The sequence below is a fragment of the Egretta garzetta genome, unplaced genomic scaffold, assembly GCF_000687185.1.
Source record: "Egretta garzetta isolate BGI_Z169 unplaced genomic scaffold, ASM68718v1 scaffold473, whole genome shotgun sequence".
Taxonomy (NCBI): Eukaryota; Metazoa; Chordata; class Aves; order Pelecaniformes; family Ardeidae; genus Egretta; species Egretta garzetta.
The window spans coordinates 341,046-366,698 of NW_009259319.1; the positions used below are offsets into that span (position 1 = coordinate 341,046).

General features: G+C 39.8%; 1 protein-coding gene across 1 annotated transcript in view; it reads left to right on the forward strand.

The window, feature by feature from the left end:
• The first annotated feature begins 519 nt into the window (after window positions 1-519).
• The window catches only part of LOC104124233 (synuclein alpha interacting protein), a 57,411-nt gene continuing 32,277 nt past the window's right edge, over window positions 520-25,653 (forward strand). Inside the window, exons 1-4 of the mRNA XM_009636549.2 lie at window positions 520-576; window positions 9,804-9,876; window positions 21,412-22,274; window positions 23,852-24,031. Coding sequence (XP_009634844.1) covers window positions 520-576; window positions 9,804-9,876; window positions 21,412-22,274; window positions 23,852-24,031 — 1,173 coding nt within the window. The remainder of the gene's footprint in view (window positions 577-9,803; window positions 9,877-21,411; window positions 22,275-23,851; window positions 24,032-25,653) is intronic.

The window sequence follows — 25,653 nt, forward strand, 5'->3', positions numbered from 1 at the left end:
AGGTGCGATAGGATTTTGTTTTCTTGCACAGCATGATTCTCATGGCAGTTTTTTACTGCCTCCTTGAGCAGAGAACAACTATAGTAACTGAAGTTGCTGTGTTCAGGCCAGTACAGTAGTAACATCCTTAAGAGAAGATACATCATTAGTGCAGCTATGGTTGCAGGGTTATGAGGGGGCTCAACATCTTAGGTCTTTACACTTATATTGAACTTCTGGAAGGCCTGAGTGATGCTGAATCAAGTATTTTTGACTTCCAGTTCAAGTACCACTTAGCTATTCTCCCTAAAAATTGAAATGGCTTCTTCATAATATGCAGAGTAGAGATGGAAAATCATATTTAGCTTTTAGGATTAATTTATGAAAGACTAGGATACAAGTTAAATGTTTTCAGTAATCTAGCAACTATATTAAACAATTTCTGTGTGGTTTTGACCTATTAGTAGACAATCCATTTTTCTTTTCTTAATTAGGTCTTTACTACTGTGCTGACTCACCCAAAATGTCCATAGAAGAATAATGGAAGCCCCTGAATACCTTGATTTGGATGAAATAGATTTTAGCGATGATATATCGGTAAGTACAAGTTTTATTTTATTTGCTCAAGTTGAGACAATCTTAGATCTAACAAACAACACTATTGTTAGAAACCACACTCCTTTTTACCTCATATATAGGAATATTTAAACAGGTTGAATCTAGAATAAAATGAAGTGGTTTTTAAGGGAAATCTCTAATAAGATTGGAACCAAAACTTGATTCCTCCTCTTCGGGTAGTAAAAATAACTTGCAAAATGATTTAATAAATGCATTTTATTTCTACTCTATTGTCTTGAATGAGTTATATGGTCTCTAATGCTAGCCTTAGACACGAAAATTGTAAGTTTACTTTTTTTTTATCGAATGTATTTCAGTTGTAAAAAAAATCCAGCCTTTCTCACCTCTGAATTGCTCCTTTCTCACATAAGCTGTTACTCTGCCCTTTCCACCAGCAGCCATCTCCAAATACAGCAAAATTTTGTCGGTAGGTGTGATGCAGCTACCTGTGACACGGTAGAGTACAGAAAAAGGCAGAAAGACTTCCAGGGATCCGTAGAAAGCACTGATCCTTAGTGTGACAACTAAAACGACTGCAGCTGTAATTGCAAGCAAAAAACCCAGTTCATCTACATTGTTAGTGGTTCTTATAGGGAGCACTGTTACAGTATATTCTGTTACTCATAATAATACTCTTACTGACAGTGTTTCTGCTTTTTGTGCAATAGAGTTGCTAATATGTTGAATGTCTGATTAACAATGGACTTGAATAGATAAGTTAAATCCAGTATAAGAACGTTGTTGATTCAATTTTCAGATCAAAAAAAGTGTGCCATCATCTCCTTCCACTTTTTCATAATTTTATTTCTTTTTTTTTTTTTTTTTTTTTTTTTTACAAAGGGCCTGGTTTTCCCTTTAGCATTTGGGACTCTTGATTCATTTTAAAACATTCCAGATGCTTTATTTGCAGACAGATTCCTTCTGGAGAGCCTTTTTACCTATTGTAATGCTGATTTTTTATTAAAGAGGAATATGGCAAATGCCCAAAATATTCTAAGACAATGAGCCAATCTTGAGCACATAACTTATTCTGGGCAACTTTCTTTTTATTACTGTTACATGCTAGATCATGTCCTGGTATCTGTTTCTATACTCAGTTTTGTAAAACTGTAAAACATAATAGATGTAACCTCTCCATGCCTCTCCCATTGTGGCTGTTGCTGCATACTGGTGGGTTAGATTACTCACTTTTCTGCTGAACAGCTCAGGCTGCCTGTTTTAATAGGCTGTTCTTTCATTGGATGCTGAACCTTGAATAAAAAACCAGCACAAATTATAGAGGTAGCAGTTTTCCTCCCTGCTTTAGCAGGTAAGAGAACAAAGGATTTATTGCCAGAATTCAGATTAACAAGAAAATTCATGGTCATTCTAGTTCTCTATTCATATCTCATCATATACAATTTAGAGATACCTGACCTTCACATTTTATCATTAGCCTGCCATGGAAAGAGCAGCTGCACAGCATCAGTACTAGCAATTTATATTGTTCCTGTTAGCCCTCTAGTTCTAATCCAGTGCAGACAACTACTGACTAAAAATAATGGCAGCAACAAGGCTGTTAAAATGATGCATTTATAAATGTACCTTGAGTTAGAAAGCCACTGTGTGTAGTCCAGAGCCTTGTAGACCATTTCAGCCAAAATGACCAAAATGTAGTAGACAGAGAAAATAGACGGGAATTTGTTTTAAAAGGCAAATAGATATGTAAGTGGGTTTGGTATCCTTTTTTTGTTGTTTATATTGCGTATGTACATAAGAAAAGGAAACTGTACATTTATCCGAAATCAGACTCATAGAATGGTTTTGATTAGAAGGGACCTTCAAAGGTCATCTAGTTCCAACCCTCCTGCCATGGGCAGGGACATTTTTCACTAGATTAGGTTGCGCAAAGCCCTGTTGTGGTGGGTTGGCCTTGGCTGGCCATCAGCTCCCCACCAAGCCACTCTATCAGTCCCCTTCCATCAACAAGGTGGAGGGAAAAATACAGCAAAAAGCTCATGGGTCAAGATAAGGACAGGGAGATCACTCATCAATTACCATCACGGGCAAAACAGACTAGACTTGGAGATATTAATTTAATTTATTGCCAATCAAACAGTGTAGGATAATGAGAAATAAGAACAAATATAAAAACACCTTCCCCCCACCCCTCCCTTCTTCCCAGGCTCAGCATCACTCCTGACTTCTCTTACTCCTGGCCCCAGTCAGCACAGGAGGACAGGGGGAATGGGGGTTGTGGTCAGTTCATAACACTTCATCTCTTCTGCTTCTTACCCCTCACACTATTTTCCTGCTCCAGCATGGATCCCTCCCACAGGATACAGTCCTTCACGAAGTCCTCCAGAGTAGGTCCTTCCCACAGGCTACAGTCAGGAATGGACTGCTCCAGTGTGGGTCCCCCATGGGGTCACAGGTCTTGCCAGGAGCCTGCTCCAGCATGGGGTCTCCACAGGCTGCAGGTTCCTTCAGGGCGTATCCACCTGCTCCAGCGTGAGGTCCTCCATGGGCTGCAAGGAATTCTCTACTCCAATGCCTGGAGCATTTCCTCCCTTTCCTTCTTCACTGACCTTGGTGTCCACACAGTTGTTTTGCTCACATTTTCTCACTCTTCTCTCACAGCTGCAGTTGGTTTTTACCCTTTCTTAAATATGTTATCTCAGATGTGCTACCAACATCACTGATGGGCTCAGCTATGGCCAGCAGTGGATCCATCTTGGAATGGCTCTGGACCCAGTTGGAACTGGCTCTGTCCCACATAGTGGCAGACCCTGGTATTGTTTCACAGAAGCCACCTCTGCAGCGCCCACTGCTAGTTTGCTGCATAAACCCAGTACAATCATCAATGATGGGCATTCACCACTTCGCTGGGAAAACTTGTTCCACTGTCTCACCACCCTCATCGTAAAAATTGTCTTCCTTATGTTCAATCTAAATTGACCCTCTTTCAGTTGCTCCTTGGCCTGTCGCTACAGGCCCTGGTAAACAGACTTTCTCTATTTTTCTTATAAGCCCCCGCTACATGTTGAAAGGCCACAATAACGTCTCCCAAGAGCCTTCTCTTCTCCAGGCTGAACAACCCCAACTCTCTCAACCTTTCTTCATAGCAGAGATGTTCCAGCCCTCTGACCATTTCCATGACCCTCCTCTGGACCCACTCAACAGGTCCATGTCTTTCTTGTGCAGGGGGGCCCAGAGCTGGATGCAGTACTCCAGGTGGGGTGTTACCAGAGCAGAGGGGCAGAGTCACCTCCCTTGACCTACTGTCCACCTTTCTTTTGATGCAGCCCAGGATACAGTTGGCTTTGCAGTCTGCAAGCACACACTGCCAGCTTATGTCCAGTTTTTCATCTACCAGTGTCCCCAAGTCCTTCTTTGCAGTGCTGCTTTCGATACCCCAGTCTGTGTTTATACTGGAAGTTGCTCTGACCCAGGTGCAGGACCTTGCACTTGGTCTTGTTGAACCTCATCAGGTTTGCGTGTTCCCACTCCTCAAGCAGGTCAAGATCCCTCTGGAGGGCAACCCTTCCCTCTAGCGAATCAGCTGCACCACTCAGCTTGGTGTCATGTGAAAGCTTGCTGAGGGTGCACTCGATCCCACTGTGTATGTCATTGATGAAGATATTAAATAGTATTTGTTCCAGTATGCAGCCTTCAGGGACACCACTCATTGCTGGCTTCCACTTGGAGATTGAGCCATTAACTCATGGGACATGGTCAATTCCTTATCCATCTAGCCAGCCATCCATCAAACCTGTATCTCTCCAAATCAGAGGCAAGGATGTTGAGTAGGATTGTGCTAAAGGCCTTACAGAAGTTGAGGTAGGTGACATCCATAGCTCTTGTCACTTCATCGTAGAAGGCTACTACCTTAGACAGACACGATTTGCCCTTTGTGAAGCCATGTTGGCTGTCTCTAATCACCTGTCTGTCATCCATACGTTTCAGCATAAGTTCCAGGAGGATCTGTTCCACAGTCTTGTCACTGAGGTGAGGCAGACTGGTTGGTAGTTCCCAGGATCCTCCTTTTAACCCTTGCTAAAAATGGATGTGATATTCCCTTTTCTTCGGTCACTGGAGACTTAACCTGAGTGCTGTGACTTTTCAAATATGATTGAGAGTGGCTTAGCAACTACATCTACCAATTCCCTCAGGGCCCTGGAATGCAAATACGATACTTATTGTGCAAACTAAGGTGGTACTATTCCAGATCCATCTGGTAGAATATATTTGAATGTAGTTTAGACAGCAGAATAGGTTTCTAGGACTCTTGTTTACATTAAACAAAAGTAGTGTTCTGTCTGCAATGACGTTAAGCAACCAAGCTGAAAATTTTCATTTATTTCTTCATAAATAATTACTCACAAGGAAGAAAAAAAAAGACTACCTTTAAGTTGCATTAAATGATAGGCACACTATAAAATTAAACGTACATTTTAAACTTCCTCCTTTTCTCCATTAGTACTCTTGATTTTGCCCATAAACTTATTCCTGCTTGTAAATTGTATGCTATTGTTATGGTTACCTGCATGTTTCCTAACCCTTTAATTAAAATGCGAGGATATCTATTGGGCTGGCAAACCATGTAAATTGAAACTGTTTTATTTCTTGGTTTACAGAAATAGTATGAAATGATCTAACCATATCCAGAGCTCCTGGTGCTAGATATTTGTAAACTATTTGGGGTTGAGTGTATAGATTATTGCTCTGATCATGCAAATAGCTCTGTGTGAATAAAAGCCTGGGTCAGTGCTGCCAGTGCAGGACTGGGCCTAATTTGAAAATTTGTGAAATATGAGTGCAGTAAGTGAATTCAAACATAATTAAGCAGCTGTTGAATCATCAGGTATTTAGAAACAGCTTGAAACACCTTTACTTGCCTGGCAGGGCAGATGTAAACTATGTATGGTCAGCAGTATCGCCGATCTCTTGGCCTCCCATTTGCTTGGCACAGGGCACCTCCTGAGCCTGCTGTCACCCTTCCTTGGTCATGGAAGGAGCTGGGTCACTCCTCAGGCTCACACAGGTGTACAGGGAACACACGGCCGGACTTTGCCTACCCAGCGACCAGGACTTCAGGGCTCAGCATGGAGGGTCCTGCAGAGCTGTGCAGGCACAGTCACTAACCGCAGCATGTTGATTTATTTCCCATCCAGCTGGTGAACTCATTGATAGTTCTCTTTTTTTTTTCCTCTCTTGCTTTTCAGAATGAAACAAAATGCAGATGGCCACTAAAATGTTCATAGGAAGTGTTAGATTCAGACAGACATTTTGTACCTTTAACAGCGTTTGTGTCTACACAGGCCTCCTTTAAAGTTTAGAGGAAGAATAACATATGAAGTGCCTATATAAGATGCTATAAACAATACATAGCACAGATAGCCTAACCAGTGCTCCAAAGATGCTGATCACAGCCATTAAGAAGTTTATTTTGGGGAGGTGTTATTTCTGACAGGCACGGTGCCAGCCTAATCTCTTTCCTCCACTTCCTTCTTTTGCTCGGCAGCTGCATAAATTGACACTATTATTGAGAAAAATCTTCCAGCAGCCTCGGGCCAAGCATTATTGCTTTTCTTGTTCTCAGTGTAGCTTGCCACTCCCGAATAAATGTCTAGGAAAAAGGGTGGTGTTGCACAGTTATAAATGATTAAGCAAATGTAATATAAAGCTATTAATTGAATGGAATCTGAATATTAAGAAGTGAAATTAGGCTGTTAAATGGCTTACAGTAATAATAAGACCTGGAAACAAATTCACTTTAATGAAGGAAAGTGTCTGTTTTCCCTATCTAAATGAAAACAAGGAGCTGTGCATCTAAGAGCAGGACACAGTCACTGATGTGTTCATCCTGTGGAGGTGAAGTTGTTGTTGTGAGTTTTGATACTGACTGCAGTTGGAGCATGACGTGGTCCTTAGTGTTTTGGGGGTGTCATAGTTCTGATGATGTGGTCTTGAGAGTCACACTATGTGTCCAGCTTTGCCCTTTGACTCCATTTCAGAAAACATTAAAGGTGCTTTCCACAAAAGAATGTTAAAAAGTAACTTTTGCTTTTAATTTACAATTTGTTTACTATTTTGTATATACATTTCTATGCTGCTACTCATGATCCAGTATTCCTTCTTTCTGACACTTCTCAGACACACGTGAGTCTGCAAGTGGCAGACAAATGGCACAGCACAGAACAGCCTTACTAGAGATTGAAGTTGGTTTTTTTTCTCATGTTTTGGGTTTAAAATCCATTGCATTAAAATTTGAGAACTGTGTGAAATGTAAAAAGTTAACATTTGCATTAATTCAAATTCTGTAGTGCAGTTTTACATATTGAACAAATGTTTTCTATTCTGTTTTCCCCTGAATTAATAGTGTCTGTTGAAGAAAACTGGGAATATCTTGCATTTTTATGGAATACTTGTTACTGCTTTTGTTCACCATTGATACTCGTCTTCCATCTTACAAAGTTCTTGAGGGGTTTACTGAAATTCACTGTATCAGGTTGGACATAGCATGACTTAAATGCAGAAATAGAACCCAAACCTCAAGTAGCAATCAAAAATAACATCATATGTATTATACTGGGAAGAAGCCCTCAGTTTTGTTACTGATTTTCATCGTCAACCACAATATACTTTGATTAAATACTAAAGATCACAGTAAGCATTGACTAATGAAGCAACCTGATGTGCTTAGCTCTCACACTTTCACTTGCCTTTGGGCATGGCCCTCAACTCTGGTTGACTTGGTTTCTCTAATGGTGAAATGTGAGAAATGGTGTTTCATTTTGTATGTAAAACAATTCAACATTGTTGAATGAAAAGTGGGAAATAATTAATTTTAAATGCCACTGAATAGGTATTAAGTCTAAAATTCGGTTCCAGGTAAGGCCTGCAAACTCATCCTCTTGCTATTCCTCTGTGATACTGCTAGTAGCCTTGGAACTTTTGGTTGAAGAAAAGCTAACAAACATTACTGATGATCAGAGCTGGATCTGGAGCTAGATTATGAAAGAAAGTAGTTCTAGAGGGAAGAGCTGGCAATGAGTTGTACTTATGGCTGGGAAAGGTCCACTTTAATGAGTAATTTTAGTTGCTTCCTGGACCAAAAGACAGTTCTCCACATCTTGACCACAAAATACAGATGGCAGAAATGTAAATGTGCGGAAATATTTTTAAGGACAGAGGTGAGTGGGAGGAAGTCTGTTAATGAAATCAAACCAATATGATTAAAATGCATAATCAAATTTATAATATTTAGTAGGGTTTTGGTGGTGGGAGGTGGTAACTGAATACATTTTAGTGCAATGTTGAAACAGGAAGAAAATCTGTTCTTACAGGAAACAAGATAAAAAACACAGAGAAAAATGGCTTTCTGTTTTTGAGGTTGCCTGACAAAACACATAGCAGTGGAATACAAAAGGCCTCATTCTAATTGAATTACAAACTGTGTAATAGTTTAAACTGCACCAGCTGGTCTTATGAAGCTACCATATTCCTTGGAGACATGTTCCTTGGATTCTCTTAAGAATCTTACTAGACCAGTTCAACATTGCCTTCTGAGTCTTTGTGCTGAAATGGCTTAACAGTTCAAGCTTTATTAAACAATAACTAGAGTGAAGCACATCGCATGGTGTTTGTGCATGTGTGTGTTTAAACTTGTATTAATTTGTATTTAGTAGCATCTTTCTCCCTGTCTCTGTTCTTCTGCTCTTTGTGGCTTTAGGTTGTCACATCCTGGAGGAGTCACAGCCTTATAGACAGCCCCGTGTTTAATGGGGATTGGAGTCACTGGGTAGTTCTGTGGAGGGCTGCTACACATTTTAATTAATAAGTCCAGTGCTGATCCTGGGAATACTTATGAGAGATTGTTGTTGTACTTGAGGCTTCTCAATACATCCGTGAATCAGGTCAGCAAGGGAAAAAGTAAGGCACGGGAGGTTTCTGAGGCTTAATAAAGTAACTACAATCAGTTGAGCAACAGTCTTAAACTTGCACCAGCGAAGTAAATTACTTCTGCAATTGGTCACGTGAGGTCAACCTTAGATTATTTTGAAGTAGATTGCCAGCTGTGCATTAGAAGCACATCAGACTTTGAATGATGAACTGTCAGCAAAAAACAATGTATGACCGTTTTTTTTTTGTGTGGAAAGCTCATGTGGTTTATATGTAGTTGTTTTGCTTCATTGGTCAACAGCGCACCAGCTAAAAATATGTTTCTTTGAAAGCATGTGGTGTTTATATATTCTTCCAAATCTTTCAGTTGTGCTAATCCTAGATGCTTTTTTCTGTTTTAGTTTCCAAAATACTGTTTTTAATAGTTTTTTTTATATGAGCAAAGCCATTGATCTTTCACAGACATAATGATTTTCATTTGTTTAAGCGAAGATTCCTGAAACTTTTAAGCATTTGATTAAGGAAGGGTTGCTATTAAGTAACTTAATTTCTGTATGTCAGATTACATAGTTTTACAACACTGGATCATGTGTCTTACCAAGGGTGTTCCACAAGTTTGTAAGAAAAAGATTTCTGTTCAGAAAGATACATATGTCATCCCTGTTCTTTTTTTCCTTTTTAATGCTGAAATCAGAGAATAACATACTGATTAATATCAGGCATATCGTGTCACATCAAAATAATAATGCAAATTTGCTTTAATAAAGCCTAGGTTAGAGAAATGAGTCTGGTGTCTGATATGTGTATGTACATGCATTCCTCTCTGAAATCAGCTCTCTATGGTGCAAATATTCTGCATTACTTCTACATATTGGTTTGTGAAAGCTTGGAATCTAATTTTTAGGCATGAAATATCAGTATAATCATCATAATAGATGCCCAGCTGGGCAAAATGAGACCTTTGATGTTTACTGTGAAGCCTAGATCTGTTCTCACCTTTGATGTATCTTGTATCCCATGGAAAGAATGGATATATAAAATGTATTTGTGACTTGAATAATGGTGATCTGCAGTAAGAACAAATCTGACGTGGAGCGATGTTTTGCTGTAGCTTTGAAAGTCTATTTGGTATCCCTCAAGGTGGGAAGCAAAAGCAGATGCCATCTGCTTTTCTCATGCAACCTGAGAAGACCACCAGACTGTCAGAAGAGCCCTTTGATTAGTAGGTTTAGGCTGTGCCTATAACATCAGGACCTCTCGGAAGTCTTACTTTTAACCTTTTTAAATTAATTGCTTCATATATTTTTTTTCCTTTTTTACAGTATTCTGTCACTTCTCTCAAGACCATCCCAGAATTATGTAGAAGGTGTGATTCACAAAATGAAGACAGATCAGGTATGATGCCCACTTCTGTCCAGCCGTCATTTTCCAAGCTGCATTTTATCATGTACAACTTGGAAACAATAGCTTCTTGGCAGTGCTCTGTTGTTTTGTTTTTTCTCATTTTTGTTCAGCTTTCTGGAAACATGACTTTTTTTTTTTCAACAGATGTTAGTTCATTAGAAGGAAAAAAAGTTCCAAAAAAGGATTTGGCTGTATACAGATAAATGTAGGGCTTCATCTCAGCAGCTCCAAACCACAGTATATGCAACAATTTACTTGAAAACCCGAGAAACCATTGGTGACAAGACGTAATAATGTAGGCGCCAATGAAAAAATGTTGGATACATTTACTACCCATATGGCCACGACCAGTTTGAGGGATGATGTTTTGCCAGACTCTGAAACTGCATCAAGGATGCTACATGATAGAATCTACTCTAAGGCATACTGTAATAGTTAAGATTAAAGCTGAGTTTTTGAGTTTAATAGTGTAAACTAAATGAAGAATCATGGAATATAGATGAGAACCAGCTGGAGACCTTCCCCCTGTCCCCTGACAAAAAGTGCATTCAGTGTTGTTTTTCACTCTGTAAATGAGATTAATCCCCTTTTGTTTTTCTCTTCCTGGTGGAGGAGAAATGAATTGGTGAGAGGAGCATTTTTGTTGAGCTCTGAAAAGTTTATTGTGCTTTCTGATGCTTTAATTAAACTTCTGTTAATGTTGTTTCATCAAATGCTTTTAGAACAGAAACAGGAGACCTGGAATTTGTGGGGCAACAGAAGGCTTTAATAACTGTACTGACTTTTATTTCTGTATTTCCTTTCAGAGAGTTGTAAATTTCCAAGGTGTGTAACTAAGTTGAAACTTTCTGAGACATGCTTCTTCTACCAGAGTCATTAAAGGCCAGGCCATCACAGTCCTATGTCACTGCCCTTGGCAATAAAAGGAAGCAAAGCTCTCCTTACTATACCTGCTTGCCATGTTACTGCCCACACAGGGCACAGCAGTGACTGTGCACACAGTATTACTTGCTGCAAGCAGAGGCAGGGAAGAAGTGGAAAGGCTTTTTCTTCCCTCCTTCCTCATCCCTTTCTTCCCCCCTTCCTCCCCTTTTTCCTCTCTCCTTCCCCCTTCTTCCCCTCTCCTTCCCTCCTTCTTACCCATTCTTGTCCCCGTTCTCCCCACTCTCTCCCCACTCTCATATCATTTCTCCCCACCATTCTTCCCCCCATTCTTCACCTAATCTTCCTCCCTGCTTCCCTCCTCCTTTCCTCTTTCTTCCTCACTTCTTTCCCCTTCATCCCCTCATTCTTCCCAGCCATTCTTCTTACCATTCATCCTCTCATTCCTCCCTGCATTGTTCCCACCATTCTTCCCCCCACTCTTCCTCCCATTCTTCTTCCCCCATTCTCCCTACCATTCTCTCTGCCATTCTCCCCACTGTTTTCCCACCCATTCACCCTACCATTCCTCCCCACCATTCTTCGTCCCCATTCTCCCCATATTCACCCCATCATTCTTTCCCCCCATTCCCCCTGAGGTTACCTTTTCTTCCCCCACATTCTTCCTTCCCCAGTCTTTCCCACTATTCCTCCCCAATATTCTTCCCACTGTTCTTCTAGACCCTTCTTCCTCCCATTCTTCTCACCATTCTCCTCCCCACCATTTGCTGCCCCTCGTTGTCACCCCCTTCATTCCCCACCCAGTACCCCCTCATCTCTTTCACGTCCCCTTCCCCCCCATTTTCTCTTCACTGACATTCCCCCCACCCTCTCTCTGCCTATGACTGTTAGCTAATCATGTGGCAGCAGGGCGTTATCTCATCTTGTCATAAAAAGTCAAATTCACTCAGCTGCTCCAAGAGCAACGTGAACCAGAGAAAGAGTGCAAAAATAGCCCCTAAGACATGTTGTACTGGGTGGTCTCTTCATGACAACTGCTCAGCCACAGCGGGAGCAGCAATATCTGTTTTCAGGAAAAAGAGTATATTCTTTTTAAAATTCAGATAGTAGTCTTAAAATGCAGACCAATAACAAGGACGAAGTACTGGTTATGAGCTCTTTCTTAAGACTGTGCAATATTGACAACTTATTGTGTAGCTCTGTTGTTTCATGGTCGCTTCTGCAGTTGGACATTTTTCAGTGATGGTTTTAATTACATCTGCACTCATCTATTGCCTTGAAAAGGGGTTGACAGAAGCAAGTACAGGCATTGCTGGAAGACAGTAGTAGCACTGGGGAGTCTGCCAGTGGAAATTAATTCACAGCTTTGTTTAAAAGTCTTGAGTCAAAAAGGAGGTCTTTAGCACTGATGATAGTATTGGCAAACTGGAAAGAGTACTAAAATCCACTTTTTCTCTCTACTTATCACTTATGGGTTTTGGTGAATTGGAAATAGTACTAAAATCTATTTTATTTTTACCCTGCTTAGTCACTGAGTAAATATGTAGTGCTGAACAGGAAGGTATCAATTTACATCCCTGTACAGACTTCAATATCTGAAATATCTTGAAATAGCGATTGTAAAACCAATACTTCATCAGTCAACATTGTTTAAGACCCCATCTGTTGGATTTTTCATAGTTGCTTTTTGCCTTCCTCATATTGTACACCATTAAAAAAAGTTCCCCAAATTATTGTTGCTATGTGCCATTTTTAATGAAGATAGATTATATCATAAATCTTTAGTATGCGTGACATTCATGATATTTTATATCTGTACTCCATTGCCAATTTAAGTAATTACACATAGAAAAACTCAGAGGTTTTACAAAGAGCTGATCCAGCATTCTACCTCATACTGACTCTTGCTAAGTTAGAGGTTGCATTTCTTCTTTGAAACAGAGAAGAATGTGGAAGTAGAACTATCCAAGAATTATTTTTTCAAATAACTAAAAGTTAAACACAAGTTAGCCATACGATTAGGTAGGTCAGAACCCTAATAATCTAGAAAATAATTCTCAGTCAGCTTTGTCTGAGAAAAATATTTAGTTTGCTAAGACCGTCAAGGCAAAAGAATAGAGAAAATAAGATTCAACTTTATACTTAAATATATATATAAATACGAAGACAACCATTTTTGCCAATGAGATTGTTAGAACAGATTTAAACCAGACAGTTCCTCTTTGTGCAATTACATTTTTTAATTATATGACTGATATTATGAAAGTCTTACTATTCATTGTTCACAGATAAGTTTAGTAAATACCCCTGTAAATCTCATTTTCTTTCCCCATTTTGTGTAAACATTGAATAATATGTTAGTAACGTATGAAAGTGTTTGGTTATGTTGTTTTCAAATTACTCTAAGCACTTTTAATCCTAGGCAAACATACCAGTGTTTACCAGTCAGTGTACTTTCTGAAGCATTTCACATAGACCTTTTATTGGATTTTTTTCTTTTAACTATTTCTGCCTGCCTGTAACTTTTTGCTCAAATTACTTGTTCTTTTGGACAAGGAGAGATTAGAAAGACTGAGAAAGCATTGCTCTATGTATGTTTTTACCTGCCTGAATTCCTACTGTCACCTCCCTTTATTGGGCAACACTGGCCAGTGATATGTACTGGTGGGAAGGTCCTATGCTTCCTTCCTCACCTTAGTGCAAGATGTGCATGAAGGTCATGCAGTCAGTACAGTCTCAGTCCTTACTCCTCTGTGTCCTTCCTTGGATTTAGGGAATTCTGACTCAGGAAAATTCCAAGGGACCCTTGGAGCCAAAGTATGTGTCTTTACCCCCAGATTACAAGGTAAAGATACATGGGATTGGAGAAAAGGAGTAGGGAAAATCCTCGCTACCCACAGTAAAGAGTGACTAAGGGTAACTGTTTTCTCTACCATCATGCTTCAAGAGAATGATCTTTGTAGCTTGCATAATAACCACTAAGATGGGCATTGTTCTTCTTCAGAGAAAGAAAATTAGAGAGTGTAGTTTAAAAATGGATCTAGCTAACTCGTTTTTCTGAAATCAAGTATTAGCCAGCCTGCCCATTTCCAGCATTGTCTAATGTAGAATGATGAATTGAAACAGAAATCAGACCTTTGTGCTTTGTTATTAAGCATAAAATTGGTTGCTTTCTTTCTGGGCAGATTTTCTAAGGCCACTTGAGCAAATGGTTCGAGACATCTGTGTTCAACAAGCTTCACTGAGCCATATCGTTGTCCAAGTATATTCTGTCAGCTAGGATGACTTCTGGTGGTCGTTAAATGTATGTCTCAAATGAGGACATATCCCACTCTAGATCTTCATTCATAGGTTGATAAAAGCAAGTTCATCTTTAATCTCCAGCAGCTATACTTCTGCACTGCTTTATTCATTCCCAAAGTAACTGTCATTCACAAAATTATTCAGAAGATTAGTTTCCTGTTTGAGAAAAAGAAAAAAAAAAACCAGTCAATATAGAATTGCATGCAATTTCTGTCTCAAGTCCTTGGTAGTTTTTTAGCTATAAGAGAAATCAAAGTAAAAATTCATCTGGAGGCAGTGCTATATGGCATTAAATTCACAGAGTCTGTTGTGCTCCAAATACCTCCCAGGTAGATATGTCTGAAACAATACAGAACTGATTGGATAATTCCTTGGCAGAATACTGAAGAATTTTCTCAGAAAAAACAATAATTAGTATGCAGTGACACTTGTGATAGCTATATATAAGCTCTTTTCCTACCTCTTTTTCACATCCTCCCTCCTCCTGTTTTACATATTTTGTGCCAAAATGGCCTCTTCTGATTTTTCAGTAGAACTTTACTTGCTACCTCCCTTTTACATCCGTAGATCAGTCCGGTCAAAAGTATAGCAAATTTGTTGATTTTGAAAATTTCTTTGCCTCTTCTATATTCTCTACTTCAGAAATGACAGCTTTTATAGTGTTCTTCCTCAAGCCAAGGTAAGAAAACTTATTCATTCACTGAGGCTCACATTAATGTTTGAATTACCTGGAAAAGATGCATTATTTAAAAGGATGAATTATTATTTACCCTGTTCAACCTTTCTTTCTTCTTTAGAGTGGCTTCAAATTCCACTTAAATGAGAACAAACCCTCTCTGTTCTTATGAGTGCAGGGCTGTTCTTTAATTCAGGTTCTCATGTTATAGATCTTACACTGAAGAACCCTAAAATGTACTCCTGGAAATTATTAATATATTAAAACTGCAAAACAGTGCCACCTTCAGTTAAAAATGTTAAATATTATTTCAGTGATGTTAATAAAACAGTAAATAGATAGTCAGAACTGGTTTTGATTATCCATCAATATGTAAGGAACATCCCTTCTTCCATCTCTTGGAGCCCCAATATTGCTGCCAGTGTTGGAGATGAACTGGTGATAACAATCATAAGGAATTTTCTAAAAGTTTCCCTAGTGTAGACAACACCTCAGTGTCTGTATACAAAGTCAGAATCACAGTGCTCCGAATGGACCTGGAATGAGTACAAGTCTTAATTGATTCAAGAGTCTCTGCTGAAGTCATATCACAAGGAAGAAGCTCAGGCATTTCTTTCAGAGGACAGTAAAACTCCAAATGTGAAACTTTGTATATATTTACTGGAGGCCCCCAAATTATTCTATAGTACATGAACAATATGGTGAAATACTGTATTTAAAAAAGTATTTAATAGGTATGGGTAGTTGTCAATGCTGATCCCAGGCTACCTTAATGATGATGATAGGAAATGGAGTAAAATCCACAGTAAGTGAATTTTTAAAGCAAAGAGGAAGAGTTTCAGATAAAGGAAAGTCATTTGAATGCATTCATACTTAGGTAGCAAGAGTCAGCCTAACAGAGTTTGTTCTCACATATAGAACCACAGAATCCTATAATGGTTTGGGTTGGGAGGGACATTCACATATCATCTATTCCAACACCTCTGCCACGAGCAAGGACATCTTCCACTAGATTAGGTTGCTCAGAGCCCCATCCAGCTTGACCTTTGAACATTTCCAGGGATGGGCATCCACAGCTTTCCTGGCAACCTGTTCCAGTGTCTTATCACCCTCATTGTAAATGTGCAAGGCCTTGCATTTGGTGTTGTTGAACTTAATGAGGTTCACACGGGTCCGGTCCTCAAGCTTGGTCAAGGTCCCTCTGGATAGCATCCCTTCCCTCAAGTGAACTAACTGCACCACTCAAATCTGCAAACTGGCTGAGAGTACACTCAACCCTGCTATGTCATTAATAAAGATATTGAACAGTACCAGTCCCAATACAAACTGTTGAGGAACACCATTCATTACTTATCTCCATTTGGACATTGAGCTGTTGACTGCAAGTCTTTGGACACAGCCATCCAGCCAATTCCTTTTCCATCAAATAGTCCATCCATCAAACCTACCTTTCCAAATCAGAGCCAAGAATGTTGTGGGGAATCATGTCAAAGCCCTTAGAGAAGTCAAGATAGATGACATTGGTAGGTCTTCTCTTATCCACTGATGCAGTCACTCCATTGTAGAAGTCTGTCAGTTCTGCACTTTGTTTCCAGTCTTGCTACTACCTGCAGGCAGGTGGTGTTGTTTCAGAATGCTTATGTCTTCATCATAGCATAACTTAAGTCAGAAGGCACCTCTGAAGGCCATCTTGCCCACCTCCCTGTGCTCAGACCGGTTCCAGTTACACTGGATTGCTCAAGGCCTATTCTCCAAATTAATGCTGCAGTAAAGAACATTGCAACCAAGTTACTTTGGGGACGTGTTATTAGGGAAGCAACCATAGTGGTCTCACCTCTTTGTCAGCAAGAAATAACTGTGATTCAACCTCAGAGGTTCATAAACCATTGAATGAGTGATTAGGCATGATAAAATCAGCAGATAGTATTACCATAGTCCAGGACTGTCAGCTCCGGGACCCAAGCAGTGTATCGTTCTCCATTATTCACAGTTTTACTGTGGTTTGTGACTGTACAGGTATGGAGTTCATAGAAAACAAAGACTGAAATACAGAGAATTTAAAGTTAGCACAGTCTGGTGCAGGTCAGGTCATTAGGCGGAAGCATTTACAGGATTGATGACTGGTAAGTGTTTGGGTAAAGGAAAGTCACCCAGTTTTTCTCCTGGAGAGTTGTTCAATACAGTTGACTATAAGATACTGCTCTCCATCCTGAGAAGCAACAGAGATAGCAAGCTAAAAAGGCCCAAGAATTTCATTGAGGGATGTAGCATAGCAATGGGAATCACTGATTGCCACCTATAGAAGAACAGGAGTGAACTGATACTCTTTTCATTCCTATTAAACCTGTGTGTAGGTGTGAAGTGACCTAGTAGAGCAACATGGACTCAATTGCCATCTGATCTGCAGATGACTCAGATCTTTTACATCTGTTTTCCTGCTTCCCTGCACCACTGCCTGTTGTATGTCCCAGCTGTCCAACAGCAGCATTCTTGACTACAGAACATTGGTCAAAGCGTAAACCTAAATGAGTCCATGGTGGTGGTGACAGAAACACACTGTTAGGAGTTTGACCATTTCCTCAGTCAATCAGTTCTCTTTGAATGTGAATTATTCTGGGTTCATGAAGATCTGGCATAGCAACATCTACCTCTTTGCAGTATGGTCAGTTCATTTTGTAATGGTATTGATGTGTGATATACACCCTTTTGCCACCTCCTATTTGTCTCACCAGTGCTGTAAACTTGATGAAGCTATCATCATTTAAGGAATGTTACTGTATCCATATGCCAAAGAGACAGGCTCTTGCACACACACCAGAAATGGATTTCACACAGAGCAATGAATTTCAGCAGTAGTTTCTTTATAGAGATCAAGTGAAAGCTGAGTTATTTGTTATTTTCACTATACTTAGGACAATTTAAAGGTATTCTGATGCTTGGCATTAGACTATATGTATCACAGAAACTGCCTGTCACAAGGGTAAAGTTTCATCTGTGCGTGAGGTAGTCTTGATGGTTGGACAAAACTCATATAGTTACCCTATAATTCTACAGATGCTCATATACCACATAAAACTCCCCCTCTCACCTCCCATGCCGCAGATACAGAGGTGATGTTGAAAAATGCTCTGAAGTCAACAGATGCTTCCAATTGGCAACATGTTATAAGGATCTTTTTCAGAAAGTTCAAGGTAAATTTTGATTCCTAAAATAAAATCTAATGAAGTGATTTGATTGCAAGAGAAGTTGCTTCCTAATTGTCCCCTTTTCTGATTATTGGCCCCCAGCAGTTCTAGGATATCTATAAATAAATAAATAAACACATAGATAAATAAAACTATAAATAAGCCTACAGGCTTCTCTACATTTTGAATTTTCTGTTCCTCAAGAAGAGCGTAGAGCATAATCTATGCTGAAGAACTACTTTTGCAAATTTGACCCTTGCAGTTTTCACCAGATACTATTTTCTTCAATGCCAGTGAAATGCTTTGTCACCTCAGGTCTATTCAGGCAGCACGACACCCCTTTACTGATATGAATGAAGTCTCCCCAGGTTTTGTGTTCCTCTCACTTTTTACTTCAGCAGCACAACAATGGGAACATCCAAATGTCTCATCTTTGTGAACAAAAGTTAAAGAAATAATTTTGTCAACATAGTTGGCAAAAAAAAAATTGTCATCACCTTTTTAAATTTGAGATACTGGAGCACAGAAGAGATATGGCTTATCTAAGATTATACTGGAATTATTTGTCAGATTCTGGAATCAAGTTAGCTGTTCCACATTGTAGTCTCCTGCCTTAAACTCAGACTATCTTTAATGCTATTTATAAAAGAACCAAACAGTATTTATTGACCCAGAATTTTGATGGCCTCTGCCTGAGTTCATAAGTATGGAGACATGAGCAAGAGGTTTTCCCTTGGAGCAGCTGTTGAGGACTACTCGCATAACTCCTCCTGTGCTATAGCTTTGGAGGACATAGGCAGCACTTGCTTTCATGTCTTCAGGGAACAAGCATCTGCAAATAGAATGGAAGAGATTTAAGCCATACCCTGGTCCACTCTGGCCTACAATTTCAGTGCTGAGTAGGAAGAAACCATCCTTTAACTGCCTAAGCACCAATGCCGCCTGTACAGCACCCAAGTAGAAAATAGCACCAAGAAGGATTATGTCTACCAGTCTGACTTGCTTTCTTCCCTACTGCTGTGTGGTTAAATGCTGTATTCTAATCCTTTATTTAATGCAGTGTGAATTCATCATTCCACTTAAGTGAAGAATACGTTTGTAAGTCAGTAAAAATATCACTAACTGTTCCTGTTGTTCCAGTTTGTTTTCTGGAAAAACAGTGATTGTAAAGAGACATTGGGAAGAAAAACAATGAAAAAATGGAAGTACCATACTCTGCTCTAACCATAATGAAAGAAAAGAAAAATACATTACTTTAAAGTGATCCAAGACAGATTTGTAGCAAAAGTCATTGGTTCTTTGCAAGTGTCCGATTTTACAATTTTATCATCAGTGGTTTATGTAAATGTGTGTTATTAAGGTTAGAAAGTGGAGAAAGCCAAGCAACAAAATAAATGTAAGCTTAAATAAAGTGACGACAAACAAAATGTTGATGCCTTTTCCTCTGTCTAGACCCCTGTGTTGAAAGCAGTGTTTTTATAAAACTCAGACAGAATTCATTTCCATACTGAGTGCTTAATAGTTCCTGTCAGAACAAAACAGCTGGGAAACATATGTTATCCATTTCCCTGTATCACTTGGAAAAAATTTCACATGTAAATAAAACCAACATAAAAGTGTAGGCCTTTGAACCTAGAATCTTATACAATACATAAATAAGTCAGTACAGTGCGTTCTTTGTATTGGCTGTCTAAGTTACATGCCTTTTGATTACTATTATTTTTATTTCTTCTTCGGAAATGTATTCTTAAGTGCTTCCAAAAGTATTAAGGTAATTTTCAGACATCCGTAACTACTAAGCTATACTAATATTTCACTTCAGACATTAATGTTGCACTGAAAGTGTATATGGCTGTTTCCTTAGGAAGGTGTTCATGGCAAATTGTGTGTTTTGACCACAAATTAGATCCCACTGATATGCAGTTAGCACGTGTAATAAATCTGCTTTGTTTAAACAGTATTCTTGACTTTCAGAATGCATTAACTCTTCATGTGCATTGAAAGGGGCATAGAAACTGCCTAAAGGCTTTAGTGGTTTTAGTGATCTCCCTCAACTGAAAATAACAAAATAAGGAAAACTCTTTGCCAGAGTTCCACTGATTATGGAGATCATAAATATCACCACCTGGGACTGTGTGAAAGAGTGCAAGTTCACTAGGATTTAGTTCAAGTTCAGTAGTATTAAGAGTTCAGGTCCCTTGAGCTCCCTTTCTTCTCAGAAAGTCAGATTCACTGGTCAAACGCCATATCCTGCAGTGCACTGAAATAATGGTCTGGAGGGTCCAGAGCTATATGGCTATATATGTGTGTGTATACAGATTATATATATAAGGGATGGAAAGTTTGACAGAGAAGCCCAACATACAGAGAAGTAGAAAAGGAAACTGTTATATATGAATAGATAGGCTTAATTTTCAGATCAGAAAATCACAAAATTAAGTTGGTAGGGACCACTTGAGATAATCTGCACAGGTTAAGCCCAGGTGTGTGTCCAGCTGGATTCTGAGTACCTCCAAGGATGGAGACTCCACATTGTCTCTGGTCAACCTGTGCCAGCGTTTGACCAGCCTCACAATAGAGAAGCGTTTTCTTGTGTTCAGATGGAATGTCATAGAAGCATAGAATCATTTAGGTTGGAGAAGACCTTTAAGATCATCAAGTCCAATCTTTAACCTAACACTGCCAAGTCCACCACTAAACCATGTCCCCAAGCACCACATCTACCCATCTTTTAAATGCCTCCAGGGATGGGGACCCAACCACTTCACTGGGCAGCCCGTTCCAATGCTTGACAAGATCTGAAGGCTATTGGCACGTTTCATGTGTTTCCATTTGTGCCTGTTGCCTCTTGTCCTGTCAGTGGGCACCACGGAGAAGAGACTCTCTCCCTCTCCCTTCATTCTATCCCATCAGGCACACATGGGTAAGATTCTCCTGACCCTTCTCTTCTCCAGGCTCAACAGTCCCAGATTTCAGTCACTGTTCGTACAGATTTCCAGTTCTTGTATCAAAAATACATCTCCCAGAAATAACAGGCCTAAAAAATTAAATTGTTGATACTGTTTTTAAAACAAATCCACTAAAACGTTTTGACTAGCCCTTTTGTTGACCTCCCAGGAAATCATCCTATTCTTGTGATGCATCTCCATGCAATAAAAAAAAGCAGAGTACAAACTAGCATAGTTGGGCAGGACCACTGTAAACACCACTAGGCTCTTATTGATGTCTTACTTGATTAAAATTAATTTATTTCTAAGTGATTACAATCTATGTCCTGTTTTAAGGAAGTTTGTTTTCTGGAGTGTCAAATTCTTCAGCTGTTTTGATAGAGATGCTGTTAAATCTGCTTAGATATGAATGTGGCATGTTATCATGTAATTTTTGTTTCTGGTGTTTGGCCAGGTCTATCTTTAAAGCGTGCTATTTCATGTCACACGTCAGTAGTAATCACTTCTAAATTGCATTCCTCTCTTTCTCTAGTTTCCAGCAGCAGCTGGAACTGTGGAGTCTCAACTCTTATCGGAAATGCACAGAAACCAACAGGAATTGCAGATGTGTGCAATAAATTCAGACCAGTGAAGAGGGTTTCCCCATTAAAGCACCAGCCAGAAAGCTCTGAGAACAATGAAAGTGATGACCAGAAGAACCAGAAGGGAGAATACCAGAAAGGCAGCAATTCTCAGTCTGCACCTCCAGATGATGACCAGAGCCCAGGAGAAGGAGAGAGCCTTAAAAGCAAAAACATTGAGCCTGCTGTTCTGCTTGGGGAGCTGGAGCACTATGACCTGGATATGGATGAAATTTTGGATGTGCCTTATATTAAATCAAGCCAGCAACTTGTTCCCTTTACAAAGGTAGCTCCTGAGAAAAAACTTTTGGGTGTATGTTCAACAGTGAATGGTCTTAGTGGCAAGACCTGCTCTGCAGGGAACACAGAGAGCTCGCCTGCCAGTGGGACGCAGTTCTGTGTGCTGTCTCCTGTGAAAGGCTCTCAGCTGAGAAAAACGCAGTCCATTGTCCTTGATCAGCACAAGCATTTAACAGAAGAATTAGAGCTTTCCCAGCCTTTAGTTAAGTGTAGCTCAGTCCATGAATCTGAAGCCCAGGGCAAGGGCTTCCTCAGCAGGACATTTGTTGATCCTCATGCTCACAAAACCGAAAAGACGATGCCAAACTGCCACCTGAGGACTTTCCACCTGCAGACAGCAGTGGCAGAAAGCAAGCAACTAGAGGAACTGAGCATGAACTGGAGCAGTGCAGGGGGCCCAGAGGAGCGGAGCGAAGAGGTGAAAAAAATTAAGAGCATCTTAAACATTGTAAAAGAAGGCCAAATATCTTTACTGGTAAGTATCATCTTTTTCATAAAACACATAGAATAAGGGCTATCTGGGATGTGGTTTATTAAGCCAGCAAAGCTGATGAAGTGCATATTTTGAACTGTTGTCCTTTTCCTCTTGTACGCTCCTTAGAAATGGAGCATATGGGCTTCCAAGTGGAAAGTTTTAATCTTTAAATCAAATAGGTAGCAAAACCAAGATACTAGTTTTATGTAAATGTGGCCAAGTTTGCTAGTTTATGCAGTACACCAAAGTTGTGTAGAAGGTAGGCGTTTTAACTGTTGAGGTCATTTAAATATTGAATTTAAATCTTAATTGAGTTTTGCTTTTCATAACATTTGTGGGTTGCTTTGTTCAATTATTCCTGGTTTACCTCAATTTGGAGGCTGATGATGGGAACAGAGGGGCTTCTGTTGTATTCTGATTATTATTCAGGACTGTTTATGCTGTCTTGCTGCAGCGGCATTCTCAGGCAGGAGCTTTCTCTAAAGCCTCATTGGCCTCTGACCCATATGAAGTTTTTTAGTAAATTCTAGCACTGTGATCAGGCACTATCAATGATGGTTTCCAAAGTAACTAGATCCAAGTTAACACAATGATGCAGAGCATGTGATTGCCACTCAGAACGGCTGGTGGAGGCACAGTGTATGTATAAGAACTGTTTTTGTTAGATTTTTGTTTAGCTTCTCTGTTTACCAGTCTAGTTCAAGCCCAAAGGCACGCCATTAACATAACAGCAAGAACAAAGGCAGATATTCAAAGACTAGACAGAGGCAGAAGAGAATATTAGATTGCTCAGTAAGAAATAAAAGCAAATTAAATTCACCCCAAAATAGGAACGCAGGTAGGTAAATGGAAAGAAAATGCATATTTTTTCCAAAGAGTACTATGCCAAGTCTGCACAACTCTAGGAACATATCATTGCTGCTCCTTCACTCTGTCTTCCTTTTTCCGTTTTCCTTCTGGAGTTTCTCAATCCAATTGCTTTATCTCAAAATTAGATTTGGGCAGAAATAATGCATTAGGTCATGGTTGTGCTTCGAGTAAATATTCCAACAATTTTTTTTTCATAGAAACAAGCTAAAAGTCCTCTGTCATGTGTTTTAATTGCATTTTAGATTGTGTTTAACACAAGCTGCCGCTTTTTTTATGAGCAAAATTAATCAGGAACTTTTTTTAGGAGTCATGGGTGTTTTTCTGTTCAATTGCTTATCAGTATAATGCAAAAAAAAATAGAAAAGGAGGGCAAGCAAACACAAAATAGGCAGAAATTATGAAAATGTGGATATTTTTGCAACTATCTCGTTGATCAAACTAGAACAAAGACTTAAAACTGCTCAAGATCTTGCACTGTTGTGTGACAAAAGCATGAGGAGGAGAGAAACTACACAATGGTCAAGCCAGTGAGCATCCTGCCTCTACCCTTTCACTAATAGTAGCCAGGTTCTGTATAGTGAAGTGAAAAGCTCCTGGTTTTGAGTTACAAAAAAACATGGCTATGGGGAAACATCTTTGTATTTGGCTGTGAGGCTTAATGTTCTTTTTATCTGTACTTGTAACTAACATAATATCTTTTTTAACAGCCACATTTAGCAGCAGATAATCTGGATAAGATCCATGATGAATGTGACAACAATCTGTTGCATGTAGCAGCATCAAAGGGACATGCAGAATGCCTGCAGCATCTCACTTCTTTGATGGGTGAAGACTGTTTGAATGAACGAAACATAGAGCAGCTAACTCCAGCTGGATTAGCAATAAAGGTACCTTAGTCTCTGTCTCTATGTAAAGTGACATAAAGGTCATTTAGTTTCTTTCTGTGATGGCAGTAGGTAATATATCCAGCAGGATGTTATTTTGCAAGCATTTTGTTAAGTGAGAGCAAAAAGAACTGTTGGCTGATGCCACATAAGCAAATAAAAATGGACTACTATGCAGGATACAGTATCAGCTGTATAACACGACATTTTATTCGTTGTTGTCAGTGCATATACATTCAATTTAAATCCGTTAACTGACTAAAAAAAATTGCTGTTTTAAAGAACTTCCATATAACTCAGACTCAGTTGTTTCTTTAGAGAGCATAACAGTTTCTTCTTTTTTTTACAAATACAGGTATAATCTTGTAAGACAAGTATAAGAACATGTTTACAAAGCATAAAAAATCTCTGATCCACATTTGGAGGTGAAACTTCTTGGTTGTCTAGAGCAATCACATCAAAGTTAAAATGTACATGTTACAGAACAACCTGTCAGAAACTGCAAAAATTAATGTCAAAGCTTACAGGAAACATATTATGTAGGAAAATGTGAAAATTAGTGGTATTGCTGCACTAAAATAAACTATACTGGTGTACGGGAAGGCTGATAGTTTAACCATACTGATAGTTTAACCATACTTAGAATGAATATAAGGAAGAAATTCTTTACAATGAGGGTGGTAAAACACTGGAACGGGTTGCCCAGAGAGGTAGTGGAGGAACGTTCAAGACCAGGTTGGATGGGGCTGTGAGCAATCTGATCTAGTTAGCGGTGTCCCTGCTCACTGCAGGGGGGGGGTTGGACTAGATGACCTCTAGGGGTCCCTTCCAACCCAAAACATTCTATGATTCTGGTTCTTTAGTAAGTGAGATTGAATGGTTGAATACAGAGCATCAGGGAAGTGGAGCAGGAAATAGACTGGTGGAGCCGCACCCTGTCCTCCCAGAAATCTATGCAGGAACAGCCACCAAAAAAGGCCCGGGATCAAAGGGAACTAGTATCCCCCCCCAACAGGATGCAGGAAGGGCCTCAATGGAAAACAGTAAGTGGAAACTGGTCTGCAGTCGGGGCAGGAGGAGAACCCTTTCCTTGCCCACCGCTTCTCCCCAGGTGCCTCTGCATAACAGGTATGAGGCTCTAGAGGTGGAAGACAAGGCAGTGGACAGGGTAGGTGTTGACCTATCCACATCACAGGAGGCACGAAGATCAGAAAGACCTCCCTCTCCTATTACTACTGCCTCCACGTGGAGGAAGAGTCGTGTAATAGTTGGAGACTCATAACTGAGAGGAACAGAGGGTCCGATATGCTGGGCAGACCCTGCTCTTAGGGAAGTCTGTTGCCTCCCGGGAGCCCGGGTTAGAGACTTTACTAGGAAACTTCCTAGCCTGGTCCGACCCTTGGACTACTATCCCTTACTGCTCTTCCACGTGGGTGCTGCTGAAGTTGCAGTAAGTAGCTTGAGGGTGATTAAAAAAAAATTCAAAGCCTTGGGACAGTTAGTAAAGGAATCTGGAGTGCAGGTTATTTTTTCTTCGCTCCTTCCAGTGGCGGGCAGAGACATTGGGTGATACAGGTGGACTCAATCCATTAATACGTGGCCCCCGTGCTGGTGTCCCCCCCCCA